The sequence below is a fragment of the Petromyzon marinus genome, chromosome 48 (assembly GCF_048934315.1).
Source record: "Petromyzon marinus isolate PM22_M1 ecotype Great Lakes invasive population chromosome 48, UKy_Petmar_22M1.pri1.0, whole genome shotgun sequence".
Taxonomy (NCBI): Eukaryota; Metazoa; Chordata; class Hyperoartia; order Petromyzontiformes; family Petromyzontidae; genus Petromyzon; species Petromyzon marinus.
Window position 1 is genome coordinate 10,892,369 of NC_133714.1, and position 23,290 is coordinate 10,915,658.

The 23,290-nt window shown below is 52.3% G+C and overlaps 1 protein-coding gene across 7 annotated transcripts; it reads right to left on the reverse strand.

Annotated features, from left to right (window-relative positions):
- Window positions 1–12,228: 12,228 nt before the first annotated feature.
- On the reverse strand, window positions 12,229–22,117 carry LOC142931095 (U3 small nucleolar ribonucleoprotein IMP4-like). 7 transcript variants are annotated; one of them, XR_012947113.1, is made up of 9 exons: window positions 21,955–22,115; window positions 20,652–20,838; window positions 19,081–19,182; window positions 18,694–18,774; window positions 17,672–17,781; window positions 16,285–16,408; window positions 15,653–15,748; window positions 14,748–14,818; window positions 12,229–14,314 (listed from the first exon to the last, which is right to left on the reverse strand). XR_012947113.1 is itself a non-coding variant. In XM_076074538.1 (8 exons), exons 5-7 carry the CDS (start codon window positions 17,720–17,722, stop codon window positions 14,778–14,780), a joined length of 225 nt encoding a protein of 74 aa, XP_075930653.1. In that variant the 5' UTR covers window positions 17,723–17,781; window positions 18,694–18,774; window positions 19,081–19,182; window positions 20,652–20,838; window positions 21,955–22,105; the 3' UTR covers window positions 12,229–14,314; window positions 14,748–14,777. The 7 variants fall into 7 exon arrangements, 1 of the variants encoding a protein (XP_075930653.1); XR_012947112.1 differs by lacking the exon at window positions 18,694–18,774 and adding an exon at window positions 18,507–18,629 and having other exon boundaries at window positions 15,653–16,408; window positions 21,955–22,117; XR_012947111.1 differs by having other exon boundaries at window positions 15,653–16,408; window positions 20,652–20,817; window positions 21,955–22,116.
- Window positions 22,118–23,290: the final 1,173 nt, after the last annotated feature.

Sequence of the window (23,290 nt, forward strand, 5' to 3'; positions counted from 1 at the left end):
ACCCGTTAAAGGGCACTCTTGCAGCTGTGAGCTCAATGCGACTCTCCTGTCAGAGGAACCACGATCAGTTGTCAATAGAGCTGCCCTCCTTTACTTCGATGGTCCCTTAGAGTGCTTTGAACATGAGCCTCAAATCAAATCTCTTTTCTAGATGCAATTGAAAGGGGCAACTCCCAGTAATAGCTGTCAACAAACATCAAATGTTGCACTTGACTGACGCTCGTTGACGGCACTACGCCTCGTCTAGTTCCCCTGTTTAGCGTAGGTGGTGGTACGTGATCGTTCCACTGCTGGCTGAATGTTATCGGCATAACCTCTGCATTTGAATTCATTCTGCCCCTTCTCCTGCAGGAAAATGTTCTCATCAAGGACACCGTGACCGGCACTGTGAGGGTCACGGACTTTGGCACGAGCTTTTTTGTGGAAAGTCAACGTGAGTGACCTCTCCTGGGTGTGTGAGCGTCTGCGTGTGGGTGTTTGTCTGATTGTGTATATGTGTGAGTATCTGCATGTCTGTACATGTGACTGTTCATGTGTGTGATGAAGATGCTGTTTAAGAAACAGTGAGTACACAAACACATATATGTGTTGTTCTTGTGATTGGTGTGCAGCTATGAATGTTGGTGGGACTCTGGAATACTCGGCTCCGGAGCTGCACTTGGGCTACAGCTTGACCTGTGGCGTAGACATGTGGGCGCTGGGTTGCACGGTGGCGGAGTTGGCGACGGGCAGGCAATTATTTCAGTCCGACAGTGACAAAGATTACCTCCCGCGCTGCATTGAGGTATTTCCCACTGGGCGTCCATCCGCTCGTGATGCCCCTCTCTTTCCTTGGAGTCGTGGGTTTTGGGGGTGGCAGGAGGGGAGGTGGCCACTTAGTGATCTGGCGAATAGCGGCCGTCGTATGTTGTGTATGAGTGTACACGTGTCCATCTTGTACGTGTGAGGGGAGCAGTAGTGTAGCGGTTAGCATGCTGCGCTCATGGCCCACACTAGTGATGATTATCTGAACCGGTCCTGGGCCTCCCTTAGTTAGACTCAGCCTTAAATGAGTACCTAGTGCAGTGTGTAAAATACCTGGGTCAATGTGGCCCACCACCCCCTGTCTCTGTGTGCCATAATGCTTGCCCTCAACAAGCGCTGCTGCTGTTGTTACGCTATACTAACAGCACTTGCCCCTACAGTCAGCCGAGGATACACGGGTGACCTTTGTCTTTGTCTCAACCATGTGCAGATTCTGGGAATGCCTCCACGATACATGGTGAATTCAGCTCCCGACAGAAGGCAGTTTTTTGGTGAGTTAAAGGGTGGTGCGAGTGACGGACCGGATTCAGTTTTAAGAAGAGGCCTGCGGCTGTTGTTATTTTTTTGGTGGGAGGGGGGGGGGTTAATGGCCTCTTTTTATTTTAAATTCCTTGGGTGAGTGGGTGGGTAAGTCGGTGTGTGGGCAAGTAGGTTGTAGGGTAAGTGGGCGAATTGGTCAGTGGGTAAGCGGGTGGGCGGGTGAGTGGGGGGTGGTTCGGTGATTGGGTAGGTGGCTAGGTGAGTGAGTGATTGTGTAGGTGGAAGAGTGGGTGGGTGGGTGAGTAGGTTGATGGATGGGTCGGTAAGTGGGTAAGTAGGTGACGTGGTGGTTGGTGACTGCATCTGTCCCGCTGTGCATGGCTCCCGCAGACCGTCAAGGGAAGATGATGTGCCCAGGCAAGAAAAGAGTACCGGGGAGCTTCCCACTTGAAAGGGTGCTCAAAAGCCACGACCCGGCGTTTGTGGAATTCGTCAGCTTCTGTCTGCGGTAAGACACACCCACCACCCCCTCCCAATGAGGATCCCCCCTCCAATTGATCGGCGATCACTCTCCACCGATCGCCAGGAAAATGTGGAGCTGAGTGGGACTGCCGATGTGCAGTACCACCGGTGTCAAGATCGCCCTCTGTGGAGGATGGGGAGGTCCGTGCAAGATGCTGCTGGCCAATGCGATGCTCGGGGCATTTTTAGTCTACTGGGCATCAGAGGATTGCCACTGTTCCTGCTGCTTCCGCTGCTGCCGTGCATTCCTGACCTTGTAGGGGAAGGGAAGCAACTTCAATGCTCTCACCACGCTTCTCTCACTACGTGTGGCGCGTGTGTCTCCCACGCGTCTCTCAACAGATGGGTTCCGGATTCTCGTATGACGCCAGCGCAGGCGCTGGATCACAGCTGGCTCCGGACCGTGGCCACCAGCACCACCAGCAATGCCACCACCACTGCTACTCCTGGCCGTGTCCAGTGCTTTGGAGCTGCTGAACGACGGTAACCCACATTCTGCTGACCAATTTTCAAGGCAGTCCATAGAGAGGTGTGGGGCCCAGGGCAAGTCACAACTCCCACATGGAGAAAGTGGCCCAAGTATGGGCATCAAACCCAGGTCCCTCTTTGGCTGTGAGTTCCAGCCCTGCCGCCCACAAACTAACACACGGAGAGTTCAAATCTCACCTGTACATTCGGTTATATACGGATGTATTTTTATTATTGCTTTCTGGGTGAGGACAAATAATGAAGTGGCCATATCTTTGCCATGTAGGTAACCCTTCATCCACTGTGACATCGCCAGCTCCCCCCCCCGATGGTGGGGGAGGGTATGGCTGCGATCTCTGCTGTAGCAGTAAGTTGGAACAATGTCGTGCCCATCTCTTCACAGAGCGGAGCCGGCGCTGCCCCCATTTTCTTTGCTCGCCTGGGCCTCTGAATGGAGGCTGAAGGTTGTGGAGGAAGAGGAAACGCTGGTGGAGGAGCTGGTGTTGCAGGAGGAAGAGACTCTGGTGGAGGAGCTGGTGGTGCAAGAGGAGGAGACTCTGGTGGAAGAGTTGGTGGTGCAGGAGGAGGAGACCTTGATTGAGGAGCTGGTTTTGCAGGAGGAGGAGGCCTTGGTGGAGGAGCTGGTTTTGCAGGAGGAGGAGACCTTAGTGGAGGAGCTGGTTTTGCCAGAGGAGCAGACTCTGCTGGAGGAGCTGGTGGTGCAGGAGACACTGGTGGAGGAGCTGGTGGTGCAGGAGGAGGACACCATGGTGGAGGAGATCGTTGTGGAAGAGATGGTGGTGGAGGAGAAGGAGAAAACAAGGAAAGAGGATCAAGTGATGGTGATGCAGGAGAAGAGGAAGCCAGGGGGCCTGGCCCGCATGGGGAGAGTCATCCGCTCACTCCTCCGACGCGTGCTGCTGTGTGGTGGCCGGTCCACCGCACAGTAGAGATGGTGGTGGTCGTTGATCGGTCTGATCCATGACCACTATCACCACACCTACCACACACACCCTGCACCCACCCACCCCGTGACACCCACCACACTCCACACACACCCTGCACCCACCCCGTGACACCCACCATCCACCACACTCCACACACACACCCTGCACCCACCCACCCCATGACACCCGCCACACTCCACACACACCCTGCGCCTACCCACACTGTGACACCCACCACACTCCACACACGCCCTGCACCCACCCACCCCGTGACACCCACCATCCACCACACTCCACACACACACCCTGCACCCACCCACCCCGTGACACCCGCCACCCACCACACTCCACACACACACCCTGCACCCACCCACCCCGTGGCACCAACCACCCATCACACACCACACACACCCTGCACCCACCCACCCCGTGGCACCAACCACCCATCACACACCACACACACCCTGCACCCACCCACCCCGTGACACCCACCACACTCCACACACACCCTGCACCCACCCACCCCGTGACACCCACCATCCACCACACTCCACACACACACCCTGCACCCACCCACCCCATGACACCCGCCACACTCCACACACACCCTGCGCCTACCCACACTGTGACACCCACCACACTCCACACACGCCCTGCACCCACCCACCCCGTGACACCCACCATCCACCACACTCCACACACACACCCTGCACCCACCCACCCCGTGACACCCGCCACCCACCACACTCCACACACACACCCTGCACCCACCCACCCCGTGGCACCAACCACCCATCACACACCACACACACCCTGCACCCATCCACCCCGTGACACCCACCATCCACCACATTCCACACACACCCTGCACCCACCCACCCCGTGACACCCATCACCCACCACACACCCTGCACCCACCCACCCCGTGACACCCACCACACACCACACTCCACACACCCTGCACCCACCCCGTGACACCCACCACACTCCACACACCACACACCCTGTACCCACCCACCCCGTGACACCCACCACACATCACACACCCTGCAACCACCCACCCCGTGACACCCACCACACACCACACACCCTGCACCCACCCCCTTGACACCCACCACCCACCACAATCCACTCACACCCTGCACCCACCCACCCTGTGACACCCACCACACTCCACACACCCTGCACTCACCCACCCCATGACACCCACCACTCACCACACACCCTGCACCCACCCACCCCGTGACACCCATCACCCACCACATACCCTGCACCCACCCACCCCGTGACACGCACCACCCACCACACTCCACACACCCTGCACCCACTCACCCTGTGACACCAACCACACTCCACACACACCCTGCACCCACCCCGTGACACCCACCAGCCACCACACTCCACACACCCCCTGCACCCACCCACTCCGTGACACCCACCACCCACCACACTTCACACACACCCTGCACCCACCTACCCCGTGACAACCACCACACACCACACTCCACACAAAGGGTTAAGGGTTTTGAGGGTTACGTGTTTAAAGGATTAGGGGTGGAGAGATCTAGGGGTTTATAGAATTATGGTTTTAACAGTAAAGGGGTATAGAGTGTTAGGGGGTTTGGGATTTTTGTTGTATTTGGGTTATGGTTTCAAAAGGTGAGGAGTTTAGATGGATAGGGTTTTATGGGTAAATCGGTTTAAAGGGTTAGGGATTTAGAGGATTATAAGTTAAGGGTTTAGAGGTTTACAGGGTGATGGGTTTAGGGGTTTAGAGGGTTAGTTATTTAGAGGGTGTGTGGTTTAGAGGTTTAGGGGTTTAGAGGCTAAGGGTTTTAAGGGTAAAATGTTTTAGAGGTTTAGCGGTTTAGAGGGTGATTAGCTTAGAGGGTTAGGGTTTTAGAGGGGTACAGTTTAGAAGGTTATGGGTTTATAGGGTTATAATTGTAAGGAGTTTGGTCTCCTGAGGTTTAGACGGTTTATGGGTTTCGATTGTTAAAGGGTTAGTGGTTTAGAGGGCTTGGAGTTTATAAGGTTACGTGTTAAGGGTTTAGAGGTTTTGGGGTTTTTTAGGGGATAAGCGTCTTCGATGTTTTGGGGGGTTCTAGGGTTATGGTGTTTAGGGGTTGAGCGTTTTAGGGGTTGAGGATTTTAAGGGTTAGGGATTTAGAGGGTTGGTGTTTAGAGGGTTAGGGGTGCAGAGATCTAGGGCTTTTAAGAATTCGGATTTAAACGGTAAAGGGGTTTAGAGTGTTAGGGGGTTTGGGGTTTCAGGGTATTTGGGTTCTGGTTTCAAAGGGTGAGGAGTTTAGAAAGGATTTGATTTAATGGGTAAAGGCGTTTAGAGGGTTAGGGATTTAGAGGATTATATGTTGAGCCGTTTAGAGCTTTACAGGGTTATGGGTTTAGATGTTTAGAGGTTTAGGGAGTTAGAGGGTAAGGGTTTTAAGGATAGAGGGGTTTAGAGTGTTATGGGTTTCGAGAAGTAGCTGTTTAATGGGTTTATCGGTTTCGATTGTTATAGGTTAAGTGGTTTAGAGGGTTAGGAGCTTAGAAGTTTCGGGGTGTTTCGGGGATAAGGGGTTTCGTGGTTTATAGACTTCGAGGGTTTAGGGGTTGAGAGTGTTAGCGCTTGAGGGGATTCAAGGGTTAGGGGTTTAGAGGGTTAGGGTTTTAAGGTTAAAGGGCTTTATAGTGTTAGGTGTTTAGAGGATTGGGCTATTAGTGGTGTAGGAGTTTAGAGGGTGAGGGGTTTAGCAGGTTAGGTGCCGAGAGGGTTACGGTTTTAGCGGTTGCGGAATTTAGAGGGTTTGGGGTTTAGACAGTTAGAGTTTTGGGGTTTATGGGTGGGGTTTTCGAGGGAGAGGTTTTTAGACAGTTAGGGTTTTAAGGGTAAGGTCGTTTAGAGGATTAGGTGTTTAGAATGTTAGAGTTTAGAAGATTTTGGGGTTAGAGGGTTGGGGGTTTAGAGAGTTAGGTGTTTAGAGATGTATGGGTTTCGATTGTTAGAGGTTGAATGGTTTAGATGGTTAGGAGTTGAGGAGGTTATAATTGTATGTGTTTAGGGGTTTAGAGGTATGGGGGTTTTGAGGGTTAGGGGTTTATAGGGTAATGGGGTTTAGCGGTTTAGAGGGTTATGGGTTTTGGGATTTGGGAGTTTAGAGGGTTTAACACCAAGACTTTGACAACTAATATTATCCATACTAATGGTGTTTTGGATTTCTCTCCAACACTTAATGGCACTTTTTATTGTCATGACAAACTTTACTAATTGGCTGTGTCGGGTGGTGTCTGGTTTAACGACACATTTATATTTACACCATCTAACCCGAAAATATATTTATTATGGGTTTAGAGGGTTAGGGGCTTAGAGTGTTATGTGTTTAGAGGGTTAGCGTTTTAGGGGTATAGGTGTTTTAAGGGTTAGGTGTCTTGAGGGTTAGTTCTTTAGAGGGTATGGGTGTTAAATGTAGATTTGAAGTTTTCGTGACTGCAGGGATCCATACTCTTTGGTTCTTTCGGTAAAGTCACATAGGTAGAAATAAAATAAAACAAATCGCGACGTTTTGATCGCAACACAAGCGATCTTCATCAGGTGGGACAAAACACAAGCGATCTTCATCAGGTGGGACAACCACAGCAAGAAATTCTGAAGTCGGCGGGAGAGCTGCCATGGCAAGAGGTTATATAGTTAAGAGAGGGGGGAAGAGGCAAGGGGACAGAGAGAAAAGGGGGGGGGTGTGGGGTAGGAAGAGGGGGGGCACGTAAGCGCTAGGGGAAGAGGACGTTAGGCTGGTGGGGGGACATGGGTGGGGCAGCAGTAAAACCGGCAGGTAATGATGGAAACAACAACACAAGTTAAGGCATTACCTGGTTGATAACATCCTTCCAGTGATTGTTTAATTTGTATCCATCTTCTCGGTTGAAGTTTTGTCTATACCCTGGAGTCTACAAACTGAGTTGTAACTTCGGCCGCAGTTACGTTGGAGAAATAAAGCGACACGTCTCGACCGTGTTCGCGAACACAAGGCGGATCTGAAACATGGCAGAACCAATACCTCTGCCGTAGTGGCCATTGTTATAACGCTGTGGGCTCGCATGATATTGTTATTTTCCGAGGCCAAGGACAAAACTTCAATCGAGAAGATGGATACAAATTAAACAATCACTGGAAGGATGTTATCAACCAGGTAATGCCTTAACTTGTGTTGTTGTTTCCATCATTACCTGCCGATTACTGCTAGCCCCGCCCACGTCCCCCCACCCCAGCCTCACGTCCTCTTCTCCTAGCGCTCACGCGGCCCCCCTTCCTCTCCCTACCCCACACCCTCCCCTCTCTCTCTCCCCCCTTGCCTCCTCCCCCATCTCATACCTGTATAACGTCTTGCCACGGCAGCTCTCCTGCCGACTTAAGCATTTTCTTGCTGTGGTTGTCCCACCTGAAAATATCACTTATGTTGCGATCGAAACGTCGTGATTTGTTTAATTTTATTTAATTTATACCTACGTGACTTTACCGAAAGAACCAAAGAGTATGGATTCCTGCAGTCACGAAAGCTTCAAATAAAGATTAAAATAGTTTAGTTTAATTTGTTTATTTTTGAACAGTTTGTCTTTCCTGTCATTTTTTGTATTTTTTTAGTTATGTTCTGACCTGCCCGATTGGACAGCTGTGAAAACAGATCTTTGTAGCTCATCGATTTCATCCAGTGTAAATAAATATTCAGATTTAAATTCTATTGACCTCTGTGCGAGTCTATGGATTTCTGAGTTTGTGGGCCTCTGTGAGTGTATGGGTCTCTGTCTGAGTCTATGGATCCCTGTGTCAGTATATAGGGTCGCCGTATGAGTCTGAGTGTCTGAAGGAATGTATGGGTCTCTGTTGGAGTCTATGGGTTTCTGGTTCTGGGTCTGAGTGGGAATCTATGGTTCTCTGAGTATGGTTGTTTGTGCGAGTCTTAAGTGCACAAATTTAACTTAAAAAGGGCATTGAGGGGTGCGGATTCCAAGTTGACTATTAAGCTCCCCGCAGTGCAAGCCAGCTCTCTAGTCGTCATCATACAGCCCCTGTAATTCTTTATAATAATAATTAGACTTACTCCAGGAAAGCCACGCTGAGTCATAGTAAGGTCCTGAATTTGTTTTTTTTATTGTAAGATCTTTTCAATCAATGAATAACGAATGCTTACACAAGTGGGGGGAAACCGGAGCACCCGGATAAAACAAACGTATGTGAAGGGGCAGCAGGCAGCATTTTAAACCGTACAGGTGACGATGGCGATGATCCCACTTGCTATAATGCCTTCTCCTGGCCAGTCAGATGCTTTCTCCTGGCCAGCCAGGAGAAGGCACCTCAATGTCCACGGGAAGGGGGTTTCACAATATTTACTGTGTGATCCACCAACCCTTGCTGCCTTCTACAGTGCTGGATCGCAGGCTTGCGTCACCACCTTCTGGTGAGTATTTGTAGTTATTATTTAAAGCTATATAGCGCTCACAAGAACGACTCAAGAGGCGCGAGGAGCCACAGACATGCAGGAAGGAAGCCACGTGGTGAGCCAGCACCAACGATTGTCCAGGCTCTACGGTACTCTATGTATGGAGGCATTATTGGCTAATTAATAACGAGTGTTTGTACAAGTGGGGGAAATCGGAGCACCCAGAGAAAAGCCACGTGTGTGAAGGGGCAGCATTTTAAACCGTACAGGTGACGATGGCGATGAGTCCACTTGCTGTACTGCCTTCTCCTGGCGAGGCAGGTTATGCACCTCGACGCCCACGGGAAGAGGATTTCACAACATCATTGTGCGGTGATTTACGAACCCTCGCTGCCTTCCCCAGTGCTGGATTTGAGACGTGCACCACTAACACCAGGCGAATGATAACAACAATAACTATACTTATTACTTGGTAGCAACAGGCGAAAGAAAACAACAGGCAAATTATAACAGGCCAATTAAAACAGGCGAATGATAACAGGCGAATGATAACAGGCGTATGTTTAGAACAGGCGAGTAATAACAACAACAATTATTATTTACACTTAGAACTTGATAACAACAATATTTATACTTATAACGTGATCAAGCAGGCCTCAGAGGTGCGCGGAACCACAGACAATCAGGAAGGAAGCCACTTGGTAAGCTGGCACCAACGATTGCCCAAGCTCTGTGACCCTATTGATACGTTTTTATCGACCAGATAGGGAGCGTTACGTGTGGGGGAGAAACCGCCCCCTTCGGTGCCTCCATGGTCCAATAGCTGGTCTTCTTGGCGCCACGGTCCCGAGCCCCCTAAAAGTTCCTCATGGAGCAAATCAACGGGTGGGCCATTGCCTTGTCAGGGCTCATTCATTGCTCCGGATCCCACCTGAAAATGCCAGGCGCAGATCCCCACATCATTAAAGCCACGGGTGCATTTATCCCAGATATAAACAATTGCAAACTGTTTGACTATTTTTTTTTACTTTAACCAGGCAAGGCCCACTGAGCTATACAGCTCTCTTTCAGAAGCGGCCACACAATTACAGCTCAACAAATTGACTTATTACGTGGACATTAGTAGCCAAATACTCTAAACATGTGCTAATAAATGTGGAGGGAAAACCCGGAGGATCCGGAGAAAAATACACGCGACCACGGGGAGATAACATACAAACTCCAAATACAAAGGTGTCAGGGTAAGGATTTAATACACGATCTCCTGTATACCCTACAAAATAGTTAACATCTCGCCACCGTGGCGCCCAATTCTGATCACATGACATAGCAAAACGAACGTCGCGGTGCATAGCAATAATTCAATTGGGCAATTACTGAGCGTTCATAAACGTGAGGGGATACAGGAGTACCCAGAGAAAACCCACTCGTGCAAGGGGGCAACCCTCTATCCCATGCAGACAGAGATGGTGCTTATCCCACTTGCTGTACTGCCTTCTCCTGGCCAGCCAGGATATGCCCCCTCAACACCCACTACACCATGAACTTTGTGAACCGAGTTTAAATTTCTGGCCACGGCGAACATCAGTGGCTATCTCCCTCTTCCTCTCTCGTCCCTGCTATTATCTCCCTCTTCTTCCCGCATCCCTCCCACTATCTACCTCTCCAATCCGTCCCACCATCTCCCTCTTCCTCCCTCGTCCCTCCCACCATCTCCCACTTCCTCCCCAGTACCTTCCACTATCTCCCTCTTCCTCCCACTTGGCTCTACTATCTCCCTCTTCTCCCGTCGCTCGCACTATCTCCCTTTTCTTCCCCCATCCTTCCCACTATCTCCCTCTGCATCTCCAATCCCTCGCACTCTCTCCCTCTTCCTTCCTCTTCCTTCCCACTATCACCTTCTTACTCTAACCGATCTGCCTAATCCTCCCAAATAACTCCCACTATCTCCCTCTACTTCCCCAGTCGCTCCAACTATCTCCCTCTTCATTCCCCTTTCCTGCCACTATCTCCCTCTTCCGCCCCCTTCCCTCCCACTATCTCCCTCTTCCTCTCCCGTCCCCCCCGCTATCTCCTTCTTTCTCTCCCATCCCTCCCACTTCCTTCCTCCCCCGTCCATCCCACTATCTTCTCATCCTCCCCCATCCATCCCACGATCTTCCTCATCTTCTCCCGTACCTTCCGCACCTTCCTTATTTAACACCATCAGGTTCACAGACTCGCCCTCGCTTCTCCCAAGTCAAATAGCCTAGCTTAGACACAACCCTCACCATGTTACACTGACGGCATCGACCGAGACAGCCAACAACTATCCGGCCGCCCAATTATCTAGTGAAGACAGCAGCGACCAAGTCGGCAAAGACGACAGTGCCGACGAGACGACTCCACTTCCCAGAACCTGCAACCACGAGCTCTCGCTCTCCGCTGCTTTTATCCGACTCGGCGGGGCCTGGCTCCGCCCTGGCCGCGCCTCCCTTCTCCAACCCACGAGCGGGTTCCAGTGTCTTCCAGACAGGGTCTCTGTGATCCTTGCCCCAGTGCCTCCGCCCTGCTGACAAACCCGCGTGAGGCTCACTGGCGTGTGCACTCCCCGTCCACCGCAGTTGCCGCTGCTGGACAACTATTACTCTACAGTTGTACTGCCCTTCTGTACCGTGCCCCCGAGCCATCAACACGGACTCACAGCATCAACACAGACTCACATGATCAACACAGACTCCCACGATCAACACAGACTCACAGCATCAACAGACTCACACGATCAACAGACTCACAGCATCAATACGGACTCACACCATCAACACGGAAACAGGGTCAGTGAGCAAGATGGCGGATGAGTGCATACATGATGTGAGTGGTGGTGAGTTCAAGTTGAGCACCCAGTTTTAAATCTCATTTACTCCCACCACCCTACATACAACAGTCGGAAGTAAATGCCTACACACCCTACATACAATCGTCAGTAGTAGTGGGGAGAAGAGGGCATCAGTGGGGGCGAGGCATGAAGCGTTGAGAAGCCCTCAGATACTCCATAAAACCTCGAGTTTCATGGAGTATAATTTTCAGCATTACAGTTCCATTTTTTTTACGTTAACAAATGTCTCGCCATATATTACACCGTATAGGTAACTAGATTGGGCGAGGGATGGTCTTTTTTGTTGAACAATCAATAAAGCTACGGTGTCGTACTGTGCCCGTATCCGTGTACGGTACTGTGCACTAAAGGAAGAAAAATCGAGCGGCTGAACCTCACTGCCTCCTTACTGGAGGCTGTAAACATCAAGTGACCTGAAAACTGCGATGGGACGTGAAAGACAACATGGAGAGACAAGAGGGCGCCACGTGTGTTCTTCCATGGCAGCAGCAGCATCATCGCAGGCAATGAGGTTCAAATGGGCACAGGAACTTTGAGGTGGACCCATGAGTGGTCGAGCCACAGGGGCGCGCAATCGGCGACCTCTATACGCTTGGCGCAATCCGCACCGCCATTTCACGGAGCCCTTGTCCACTCGACGAGTGCGACGATGCAGTCCCACCGTCATTCGGCGCCTCGTGGTGACATCACAACATCAAAGCGACAGGTGTTGTTTATTCATTTCTTGAGGCAATTCGAGGGCCCGGTTACATCACGTTGTGATACACGCACACACCGTTAACATATACTACACCGGTTATAAAAAAAAAGCAGGGGATAGAAAGGTGAGGGAGCGGACCCGACCACAGGTATTGTTTAAAAGACGTCAAGCGGACCGGGGGTTTTAAATGCAAGTCCATGCGGACACCAACATCCGAACGATTGTACCAATAAATCCTGAACCTTCTGGAAGATTTCAGCTCCCGCTGGTTTGGATCAGGGTGATGTTGGGGCAAATTCCATTAAGTGGGAAAGGCGGCAATCTTGTGGGAATGTCCTCGCCAGAGAAGAAACTTGTCGCTTCCATGTTTTATTTTCATCCGACGTCCCATTAGCGAGATCCAGAGCGTGACGGACTCATATGGAGTCGGCCTCCTGTAATTTTTCTGGTCTCATTCTCACCACAGGTGAAGGCAGAGCCACACATCAACGTGCCAATGGGGCCACGGTTGAAGTGGTGGGGCCACGGTTGAAGTGGCGGTGGCCACGGGTCATGTGGCCTCGATGTATTTTCCATGTTGAAGGCCGATTGCCCCAAACATTGCCCGTCATATGCAGTGTCACTGAATAACGTGTGAAACATACTGTAGCATATACAAAATTGTATTTTCTTCATACATTAAATACAATAAATATGAAATGCATATAGGACATTTATAACTCTCTCAATGACCAAACTTGTATTTTATGAACACACTTATACGAGCAAAATATGACAAAAGTGTTCCAGATTTCAGTTTCAATTGAGACTGAAATCCGGAATCATTACCCCCTACTGACAGACTAATAATACCCGCTCGCAGGCCAAGTGCTGATTCACCTTGGGGCCTCGCCTGGTATAGAGGTCGTGGGTTAAATCCCGACGCCTGTATATCTGGAGTTTGCATGTTCTCCCCGTGACCGCGTGGATTTTTCTCTGGGTCCTTCGGTTTTTCCCCCCACATTTAGAAACATGCGTTTAAAAGTATTTGGCTGCTATATATTTCTGCGTGACAAGCCACTTTATAGCGCTTTCATTTGTGGCCCGGTCGTTCCTGAAAGAGAGCTATACAGCTGAGTGGGCCTTACCTGGTAAAATAAAAATAGATTCGTTTTGTTAGTTTATTTTGTGTCACAGGGGGACAGCTACAGGAGGGGGGGGGGGTGCCCATTAAAATGGTCGAGATGAGATGCAACTTAAGGCGCTTGTGACTTCCCAAAAATATTATTTATGGCAGGTTTTCACATCTAAACATCCCGGGTGGCATTGAAGCCAAGAGCTCCCACCCTAGGTGAGTAGCTACGAGAGCGGTGCTGTGCACGGCGACACGCCACTTTCTCCATCTACCTGACTTGGTATTTTCTTTTTTGTTACTTAAATAAATGTTAATGTTTCGTTTTGTGTACGCGTGTATGTACACCGTTTGGGGAGCGGTGGTGCAGCAGTTAGCGCACTACGAACTCAGCCATCTGAGTACGTGGTGTGGTGTGTATAACATCGCAAAACTGGGGAGGACAAAGGCAGCCAGACGTGGGGCTGGCCACACAACCACTTCTGTGCCATGCCGGCCATCATAGGTGCTACCCGTTAACAGCACTTGCCCCAGCAATCTGTTAACGGCGATACGGAGTACCTTTGTCTTTTTGTGCAATTGTGTGCTTCTGTGTGCGACGCATGCGACGATGTGCATGTTTGTGTTTGATAAATGTACATCGGCAATGTGTGTGTGACGCGTATGATGCGCGTGTGTGACGACGGTTGGAACAGCGATTCACGCACTGCCCTATCCACGCGGCGACCTCTCCTCAACGTCTCGAACCTCGGCGGAGAGCGCCGCCAGGTTCGACTCCAACTCCGGCTTTCCAGGGACAACCCCCCCCCAATGCCCCTCCCCCCAGGCCCATGGGGGGGGAAGTCGCCCCCCTCCCTCACTCCATGCTCAGGAACTTCCTCTTCTTCGCCGTGTTCATGTACGGTCGCCAAGGCCACTCCACCTCGGCGGTGGCCGCATTGTCCAGCGTGCCCAGTTTAATCTCATAGACTGCGCGACACACAAAAGCAAAGATCCCCCCCATGCAGCCTTTAACAGACGGCGTGGGAAAAGCGCTGTTCGTGTGTTAGCATGTAGGAAAGCCAGCACGGCACACCAAGGGGTGGGTGTGGGTGGCCAGCATTACGTCCGATCATCTTTGAATTTACACATCGCATCCGGGGTGGGGGAATGCGAGTCGGGTCACGGTACAGCGAATGCGACCAGAGCAGCGACCCCACCGACTCAAGTTCCGATCCGCTCTACAAGTAACCCGCGGGCCACCTAGCCCGAGGCTAGACTCTTACATTCAGCCCATCATCCTCTCAGGGGTCGATAAAATTTACAACCACTTCGTAGGGAAGTCCACAAGGAATGTGGAATTTCCACCGCCTCTGCAGGGGTGTAAAGTGGAGACGAGTAACAATGTGTCAGGCAGACTTACGCTCCATCTCGAATCACGGTCCCACCTCCTTCAACTCGATGTCCTTGCCGTCGCGCTTGTAGACGTTGTGCCTGTTGGGAGGGGGGGGGGGGGCACAGAAGTCACGGGAGGGGATGCGGCAAGTTACACGGACTGCGCTGGACTCTCATTACGTGTCCTCGCAGACGTTTGCCAGTTAGAGGCCAGCGGCCACCCTGTTTAAAACTGCGGATGCATTAACAAATGAACAACATTACGCGCCGTCAGCTTCAGAGATGGCGTTAAATAAAAACTCTGTGCTGTTGCTCGAAAACTAAAGTAAAACGAAACTATTTTTATTTTACCACTGAGCTATGTAGCTCTTTTTCACATAAAAATGTATAGCAGCAAAATACTCGAAATTCAAGTTTCTAAATGTGTAGGGAAAAACCCGGAGGACCCGGAGAAAAATCAAAGTGACCAGGAGGAGAACATGCAAACTCCGAATATACAGGCGGACACACAGCACCTGGCCCAAAAGTCTGCTCACTCTTTCCCATTCCGAGACATCTGCAAGTTGCCGGGTGTTAGGTGTCACGTTCACAGCTGAATCTCGGTACGCGCGAGCGGCTCGGCGTTAATTTTATTTATAGAGGCGTAGCGCTGCTGTTTTTAAAAGGCGTTGCCCTCACCGCAGAGAACCGTAGTGACACGACCGGCACTCTATGGAACAAAACTGTGCCACACGCCCTCCCGCATGGCCGTATGGGAGCCTCGGTATGTCTTCAGGTCAGAAGACGTACTTGAGTTTTTCTTACGGTTCCGTTTCGACGACGTATATGTACATCATGGAAATGAGAAAGGGTTATAGCCTATACGAGGGATCTTTGTGCTTTGGGGATGGGGGAGGAAGATGTGGGTGAGACTGGCACGGTGCCCGCACGCACCCTCTTTCCGAGTCGCGACGTGAAGTTGTGCATCACGAGGTGTGGGAATGCCTCGGACATCATGTCCAGGTCCGGATGTCGTGCCGCATCACCACGCTCGAGAGTGTCAAGTACACCGTGGCATCGTACCACGTGTCACATGAACAGCACGCCGGAAAGTTAGACACACCACAGGTATCACACAGACTGTACTGGAGAGTTAAACACACTGCCCTTCCATCTGCGGCATCATACCACATCACACCACATACACAGTTAAGACACCACAATCCCCCGTCTGCAGCGTCATACTACACACCGCACATCGTACGCACAGCTAAATACACCTCCATCCCCCGTCTGTTGCACCGCATCACACACGTCACACCATGCATCACACCGGGGAGCGGGAGCGGAGTAGCTATCTCATTACACTACAAATCCGGTGACCTGACTTCGATTTCCGGTGTGTCCAAGCATCGACAGTGGGGAGACAAAAGGGGCCAGATGCGGTACTGACCACACAACCCACCCCGCCGCGTGCCCTGCCGACCTTCGTAGGTCGCTCGACAAACAGCACTTGCCCTGACAGCCTGTTAAAGGCTACACGGGGGAGCTTTGTCGACTGTGGTGTGTGCGCGTGCCTGGCATACGGCGGTGCTCATGCAGGACGATGAAGTCGTTGACGGCGTTGGCGCAGCACGCCCACACCAGCGCCTGCAGCTTGTGGCCTCCGTGGTTTATCGGCTGAGCGTTCGGCAGGATCAGCTTCATCTCCTGCGGTGGTGGGAGGGTGGTGGTGGTGGTGGTGTTGGTGTGGTAACATGACAGCAAGCGGTCACACGCCGAGTCCGCTCTTCCCACCGGCGTCCGTCCCGGCCACGCTGCTTTCGCCCCCCCACTTCCCCACCCCCCCCACTGTATCCGACTCGGGTTGTGTTGTTTGTTTTTTCCATTGCGGAAGCCGAGCCGAGCCGTGCCGGTATACGGGCCGCCAAACACCGTGTTGGCACAACTGGGATGCACCATTGGAAAAACTTTACTATTTATATTTTACCAGGTAAGGCCCACTGAGCTATGCAGCTCTTTTCCAGAAGCGACCTGGCCACAAATCATAGCTCAACTAAGTGGCTTATCGCCATGTGGAAATTTATAGCAGCCAAATACTCTTAAACGGACGTTGATTCTAAATGCGGAGGGAAAAACCGGATGACCTGGAGAGAAATCCACGCGACTCCTCGGAAAGAGGCACGCAACTCCAAATATACAGCAGGCATCAGGGTCAGGATTGAACCTGCGACCTCCTGTACACCAGGTGAGGGAGTTAACATCTCGCCACAGTGGCGCCCCCAATGGTACATCTTTCCGTGACCACCGACCGTGCGTAATGCTACAGTAGATACATTTTTCATGAATGGAAGGGATCGGTCATCGGGAAAAGGCGGATTGAATCGCGAGGAATGAAGTTGACAAAAGCTGCATGCACCAAACCAAAGTGTCCAACGCTCCACCACTTACGACCCCCCCCCCCCACACAGCCTCCACCTTTCATCAACAACCAGATTTCTTCTGGTTAACTCAACGGATGCGAGTTGTCTCACACTGCACAAGCCCAATGATTGGTCGACACGGCTCGTGTGAGGTGCAAGGAACTGATTCTAAAGCCGATAGAGAACATGTGTGTGTGTGCGGTAATTTAGCAGTTAGCATGCTGCCCCACAAACCTAGTGACCCGAGGTTGATTTCCGTTCATGGCCAACACCAGTGGCGATTATCTGAACTGGTCCTGGGCCTCCCCTAGATCAACTCAGCCTCAAATGAGTACCTAGTGCGGTGTGTAAACATCATTACCAGAGAGATAAAGGTGGCCAGTTGTGGTGCTAGCCACCTACACCCTCGCAAACAGCACCTGTCCCAAAAGCCTGTTAAGGCTATATGGGGGACCTCTGTCTTTGCGCGCTTGTACACATGCAATACACGAGGACCCACATTCCTCGTGTGACCCCAAACTCTGTAGCCCCTGTGACCCCGTGCCCGCACCTTGATGAACTGCTTGAGGAGGGAGCTGGGGTCGCGTGAGGTCGTCACCATGATGTGTGGGTCCTTCACGCCGGCTCAGCGGTACTCGTCATCCATGTGGCTGCTCACTCCTACTGACACGAGGGGGGGGTGGATAGAAAGAGGTGGTAGATGGGGCAGGGGGGACGGAGAGGGTAGGTTATCATTTGCCATACTTCCCCGTGCAGGTGAGTGAAGGTGTGTGTGTGTGGGTGGATGGAAGGAACGACCAGGAATGGTTTAGAATATCACTATGCAGTGATCGCGTTGATTTTGTGTAGCGAGCTGAGCACTAATGAGACCTGGATGAGTCCCAATTGCAAGAGTGGGTGGGTGATATGGCAGGTGAGTGGGTAAATTGAGTAAAATGATGAGTGAGTGAATGAGTGGGTCAGTGCATGTTAAACCTCTTTGTTACAGCACGTAGCTAACCGTGGTAATCGGAAGTGTGACAAACTAACCACAAAAAGTAGTTCTCAAGAAATGAGTTTGTCAATCTAGACGATGATTTAAAAGTGCAAAGCTCCAGTGGCTTCCTAATATTGTAAGGAAGACCGCTCCAGAAGGAAGACTGCTCCAGAAGCACACGTTATGTGGTGACCACGGCCTTCATTCGACATTCCACCAAAATTTACGCCAGCCACCACACACAAACACACACAGCCGACTCTTTTCCGCGTTCACGCCATGGGATTTTTCAAAGTCCACTTGGGAAGCAATCGCCGTGCAGTATTTACGGTCAACGCAACTGCTGCATTAAACCCATTAAACCGGTGGGGGGGGGGGGTTGAGGGCCCGCCGTTCTCGAACCACGAACCTCCGTGGCAAAACACGGTGCCACCGCTTGGCAGGAAGGACCGACGGCGAGCCGGGGATGCGCGCCGACTCGGCGTGTCTAGTGGGCGGAGACGCGCGACGCTTATCCCCCTGCCTCGAGAGTCTCGCGGGACGGAAGAGAGAGAGAGAGATGCGAGCAGACGCGATGGTGAGGGATGTGAGATCACCCGCCCCTCCTTGGTCGAACTCCACGGCCTTCTGGAGTTCAAGCGCCTCCCACCGCAGGTCCGTAGGCAGAACCAGGTTTTCTTCGGTGACGACGTCAGGGGGACAGGGGGCAGTGGGAAGGGGGGTGGAAGGGGGGGGAGAATTAACAAGGAAGAAAAATCATGCGCATGCATGGATTCATTCGGAAACGCTTTCCACGCGCGGTTGTCTTCTCGCCCGTATTGTCAGACCGTCTTGTCCCATCTTAGTCCGTCTTGCGTGTCTCATTATCTCTAGATCCGTCTCTAGTCTGTCTTGCGTGTCTCAACGTCTCTAGTCTGTCTCGCTGTCTCTCGTCCGTCTTGTCGTCGCGAGCCCATCTTTAGATCCGTCTCGCCGCCCGTTACCATCGAGCGCCCTCTTGAGCCGCGCCTTCTCCTCTACGAGGATCTTCTTGGCCTCCTGCGCCTTGCGGTAGAGGTACTTGCCGTGCAGTTGCGCCTCCTCAGCTGCACCACCAAACAAAGACAAAGATCCCCCATGTAGCCTTCGACAGGACTGTCGGGTGCAAGTGCTGTTAACGAGCAGCACCTTTGATACACGAAGGGGGGTAGGTGGCCAGCACCACATCCGGCCGCCTTAATCTCCCCAGTGGCGATGTTTACACAATGCACCAGGTACTCATTTGAGGCTGAGTTGACCAAGGGGAGGCCCAGGAACGGAATCGTCACCAGTGTTGGCCGTGAGCGGGAATTGAACTCGGGTCGCTGGGTTCGTAGTGCAGCGTAGTGCTAATCGCGAGACGACCATAAACAACAACCGCCATTCGCCACGAAGTGGTGGAGATGTCACCACGGCGCTCGTGCCAGGCTACGTGCAGGTTAAGGCCACATGAAGCGTCGAACGCCCGCTGGCAGCAGGAGGTCACAGACAGACAGACCCAGGTTGCCATTGGTTGCTTGACTGAGATGACTGGCCGATGCACCACCTGTGCCCCCTACTGTGCTACACCACCGCTCCCACCTACACAAACTCTCTTGGGCTATACTCTTTGGTTCTTTCGGTAAAGACACATAGGCATAAAATATAAAATAAATTAAATCACGACGTTTCGGGCGCAACACAAGCGTCCATCATCAGGTGGGACAAACCACAGCAAGAAACAATTGCCGACGTGGGCAAAAGAGCTGCTGTAAACAAGAGACTATATAGGTAAGAGAAGGGGGGAGGATCAGGGAGGAGAGATAGAGAGGGGGGGGGGTATGAGGAGGGGAGTGCTGAAGAGAGCGGGGCTGGGAGTGGGAAGCTTAAGAAATTAGAGATGCGGAAAGTTAAGGCAACACCATAAAGCAGTTAAGGTTTTACCTGGTTAATAACATTCTTCCAATGATTACTCAATTTGTATCCATCTTCTCGGTTGAAGTTATGTCTGTGTTTATATATCTGGATGGCTTCATGAACAAACCTTTGATAGTAGCCCGAAGGTTTGCAGAGCGGCACCACGATACTCCTAGCGACGTCGTTGATTAATGTCTGTAATTAATATCGATGGTGAATCTCTGTAATTAATATCGATGATTCGATTCCACGAGAACAGATTCCACAAGAATCGATTCAACAACTATTTTAGTAAAGCGAAGTACGCGATTCGATTCAAACGTGTTCGTTCCGGTCTCATCAGAATCGGTATTGATTCTGTGCTGGAGGAATCCAATGAGCTATAAAGCTCTTTGATCAAAGATGTGCCAGTAGGGGGCATGGGGTCATAACGTCACAACAAACAATACAAAAACGATAGGAGTGCAAAGGGAATGGTAGCAAACCACTAAAAATAGGTTAAATAAACCATATAAGTTCATACTCTTTGGTTCTTTCGGTAAGAAGTCTCGCTCTCCGTTCCACCCACTACAACTGGCGTCAGAAGTAGCCAAATAGTAAGATGAATCGCTATAATGGAGACGCGAAGAAAAACTCGTACCAGGGCTCCAGTGGAAGAGGAGGACGACTCAACACCACCGGGGTTGGCAGCCCCGGAAGGGGGAGGAGAAGCGACGCCGGCCGAGCTGCTCACTGCCCGGCCGCCCGGCGGCTCACCACCGTCGGAGAGGGCGCTTCAGGTGGCTCACTCCCGACTCGCCCAACTCCTGCACGCGGCGGCATCCATCCTCGACGAAATACATCGCGGGTTATAACCACAACAAATATAATCACAATCACTGCGACCGTAATCGCCATAACCACAAATATAACCATAACCACCAGCTACATAACCACAAGTATAAACACTACTGCCACAAATATAACCATAACCACCACAACCATAACAACCAACATAACCACCACAACAACCACAATGATGCTGATACACTCTCACACCATGTGGGTCCCCTTGTCTCCTTGTGTCTCCCTGTGGGTGAGTGGATGGGTTGGCGAGAGAGTCGGTGGGTTGGCAAGAGAGTCGGTGGGTTGGTGAGAGAGTGGGTGGGTGGCAGAGTGAGTGACCGGTGGCAGAGTGAGTGACCGGTGGCAGTGGGTGACCGGTGACTAAGTGGGTGGGTGGCAGTGGGTGACCGGTGACCAAGTGGGTGGGTGGCAGTGGGTGATCGGTGACGAAGTGGGTGAGAGAGTGGGTGGCCGAGTGGGTGGCTGAGTGAATTGGTGAGTGGATGAGTGCCAGAGTGGGTGGGTGAATGGCTGAGTGGGTGGGTGAGAATCAGCATGTTTTTGCTGGAGGAATCCGATGAGCTATGAAGCTCTTTTTCATAGATGCCCAGAGAGTGGCTGAGTGGCTGGCTGAGTGAGTGTCGGTGGGTGTGAGTGGGAATGAAATCTAACCTGCAACTCTGCATTGCAAGTCCAGCGAGCTAACGCCCTGCGTGTGGTGGGGTAAAGTGTGAGCATGGCCACTTTGCTCCAACACGTCCGGACCAGCGTGGAAGAGTAGACCAAATACCTCTATATAGCGGCCTCTAGTGGATGCCTTTTCCAGCAGCAGGCGACTCGCCTCCACAACAAACCCGTCCCTCCAGAGATAAAAACACACGGCGGTCTGGGAGTGCCTCTCATCAGCTATGGCTCAACACGAGGGCCACTCTGGGGCCGGTTTCCACCGTCAGCGCCTCATCATCATCAGCAGCAGCAGGGCCGGGCTCTGCTTGAAGCAGCGCCGTGAACTCAGCAGGCGTCTAGGACGTGACGGCTGTGGGCCAGGCGCCTCCTCCTCTGTCTCCCCCCACCACCGCCGCCACTGCTGATGTGTGCACACCGCGCGAGGTTCTCACCTTCAGGCTGAGTCGACGTAGAGGAGGCCCAGCGAGCCGCCGCTTCAGAAGATTTCGCGACCCACTGACGGTGGCCGTGAGCAGGAAACCAAATCAGCCGCTCGCCACCCACAATCCACAGCGCGCCGCCTCCACTCGCCCCCTGCCTGACCGGAAGTAGCAGCGGGGGGAGGGGGGTGGGCAATGGCGGGGGGAGGGGGGTGGGCAATGGGGGCGTGAGGGGGGGGGTTGAGGGGGAGCATGGGCTGGGTTGCCAGGGGGGGCAAGGGGGGTCGCGAGGGGGGCGGGATGCTTGGGGGGGGTTTGCGAGGGGGGAGGGGCAGGGGGGAACAGAGGGGGTCATGGAGGGGGTCCTAAGGGCGGGCAGGGGGGTTAACAGAGGGGGGTCTGGGGAGGGTCGAGAGGGGGGGGAAAGAGGGGTGAGGGGGAGCATGGGGGGGGGTCGCGAGCGGGGGACAAAGGGGGGATAGGGGGGTTCACGAGGGGGGCATAGGTGGGGGTTGCCAGGGGGAGCATGGGGGGTGGTCGTGGGGGGGGTCGTGTGGGGGGCATGGGGGGTTGTGAAGGGGGAGGGGCAGGGGGGAAAGGGGGAGCATGGGGGAGGAGCTTATGTGAGGGGGAGGAGCTAATGGCTATTACACCACGCCGCGTCTCGCGCCACGTGCTTCCCATGGCAGTTTGGCCGTTAGGCGTGGAACCGAGCTGTGGGTGAGTGGTGGCGGTGGTGGTGTGAGTCTTTCTATGTGAGTCTGTGTGTGAGTCTCTCTAAGTGAGTCTGTGTGTGAGTCTCTCTCTGTGAGTCTGTGTACGTGTGTGGGTCTGTGTGAGTCTGTGTGTAGCAGTGACCCGGTCTCAAATGAGTACCTGGTGCGATGCGTAAACATCGCCACTGGGGAGACAAAGGCGGTCGGGCGTGGTGCTAACCACCCACCCCTTCGTGTACCGTGCCGGCCTTCATACGTATTGCTGGCTAACAGCACTTGCCCCTACAGCCTGTTAAGGCTCTATGAGGATCGTTGTCTTTGGTGTCCTGTATTAGCAGGAGGAGTGGTGGTGTTAATGTTGGTGGTATTAGTGGTGGTGGTGTTAGTGATGGTGGTGTTAGTGGTGGTGTTTGTGGTGTTAATAATGGTGGTGTTGGTGTTAGTGATGGTGGTGTTAGTGGTGGTGGTTGTTCGAGGTATTGTTGCTGGTGTTAATGATGGTGGTGTTGGTGGTATTAGTGGTGGTCGTGTTAGTGATGGTGGTATTATTGGTGGTATTATTGGTGGTAGTGTTAGTGGTGGTGGTGTTAGTGGTGGTGTTAGTGGTGGTGGTGGAGTTGATGTTGGTGGTG

Bases quoted from the DNA above. Each gene is read 5' to 3' on its own strand.
- LOC142931095 (XM_076074538.1), bottom strand. From the start codon at position 17,722: ATGGTGACGACCTCACGCGACCCCAGCTCCCTCCTCAAGCAGTTCATC. The intron at 16,409-17,671 runs GTGCGGGCACGG...CCACCACCGCAG, and splicing joins TCCTCAAGCAGTTCATCAAG to GAGATGAAGCTGATCCTGCC. The intron at 14,819-16,275 runs GCACGCGCACAC...CCCTCCCAACAG, and splicing joins TGAGCACCGCCGTATGCCAG to GCACAACGTCTACAAGCGCG.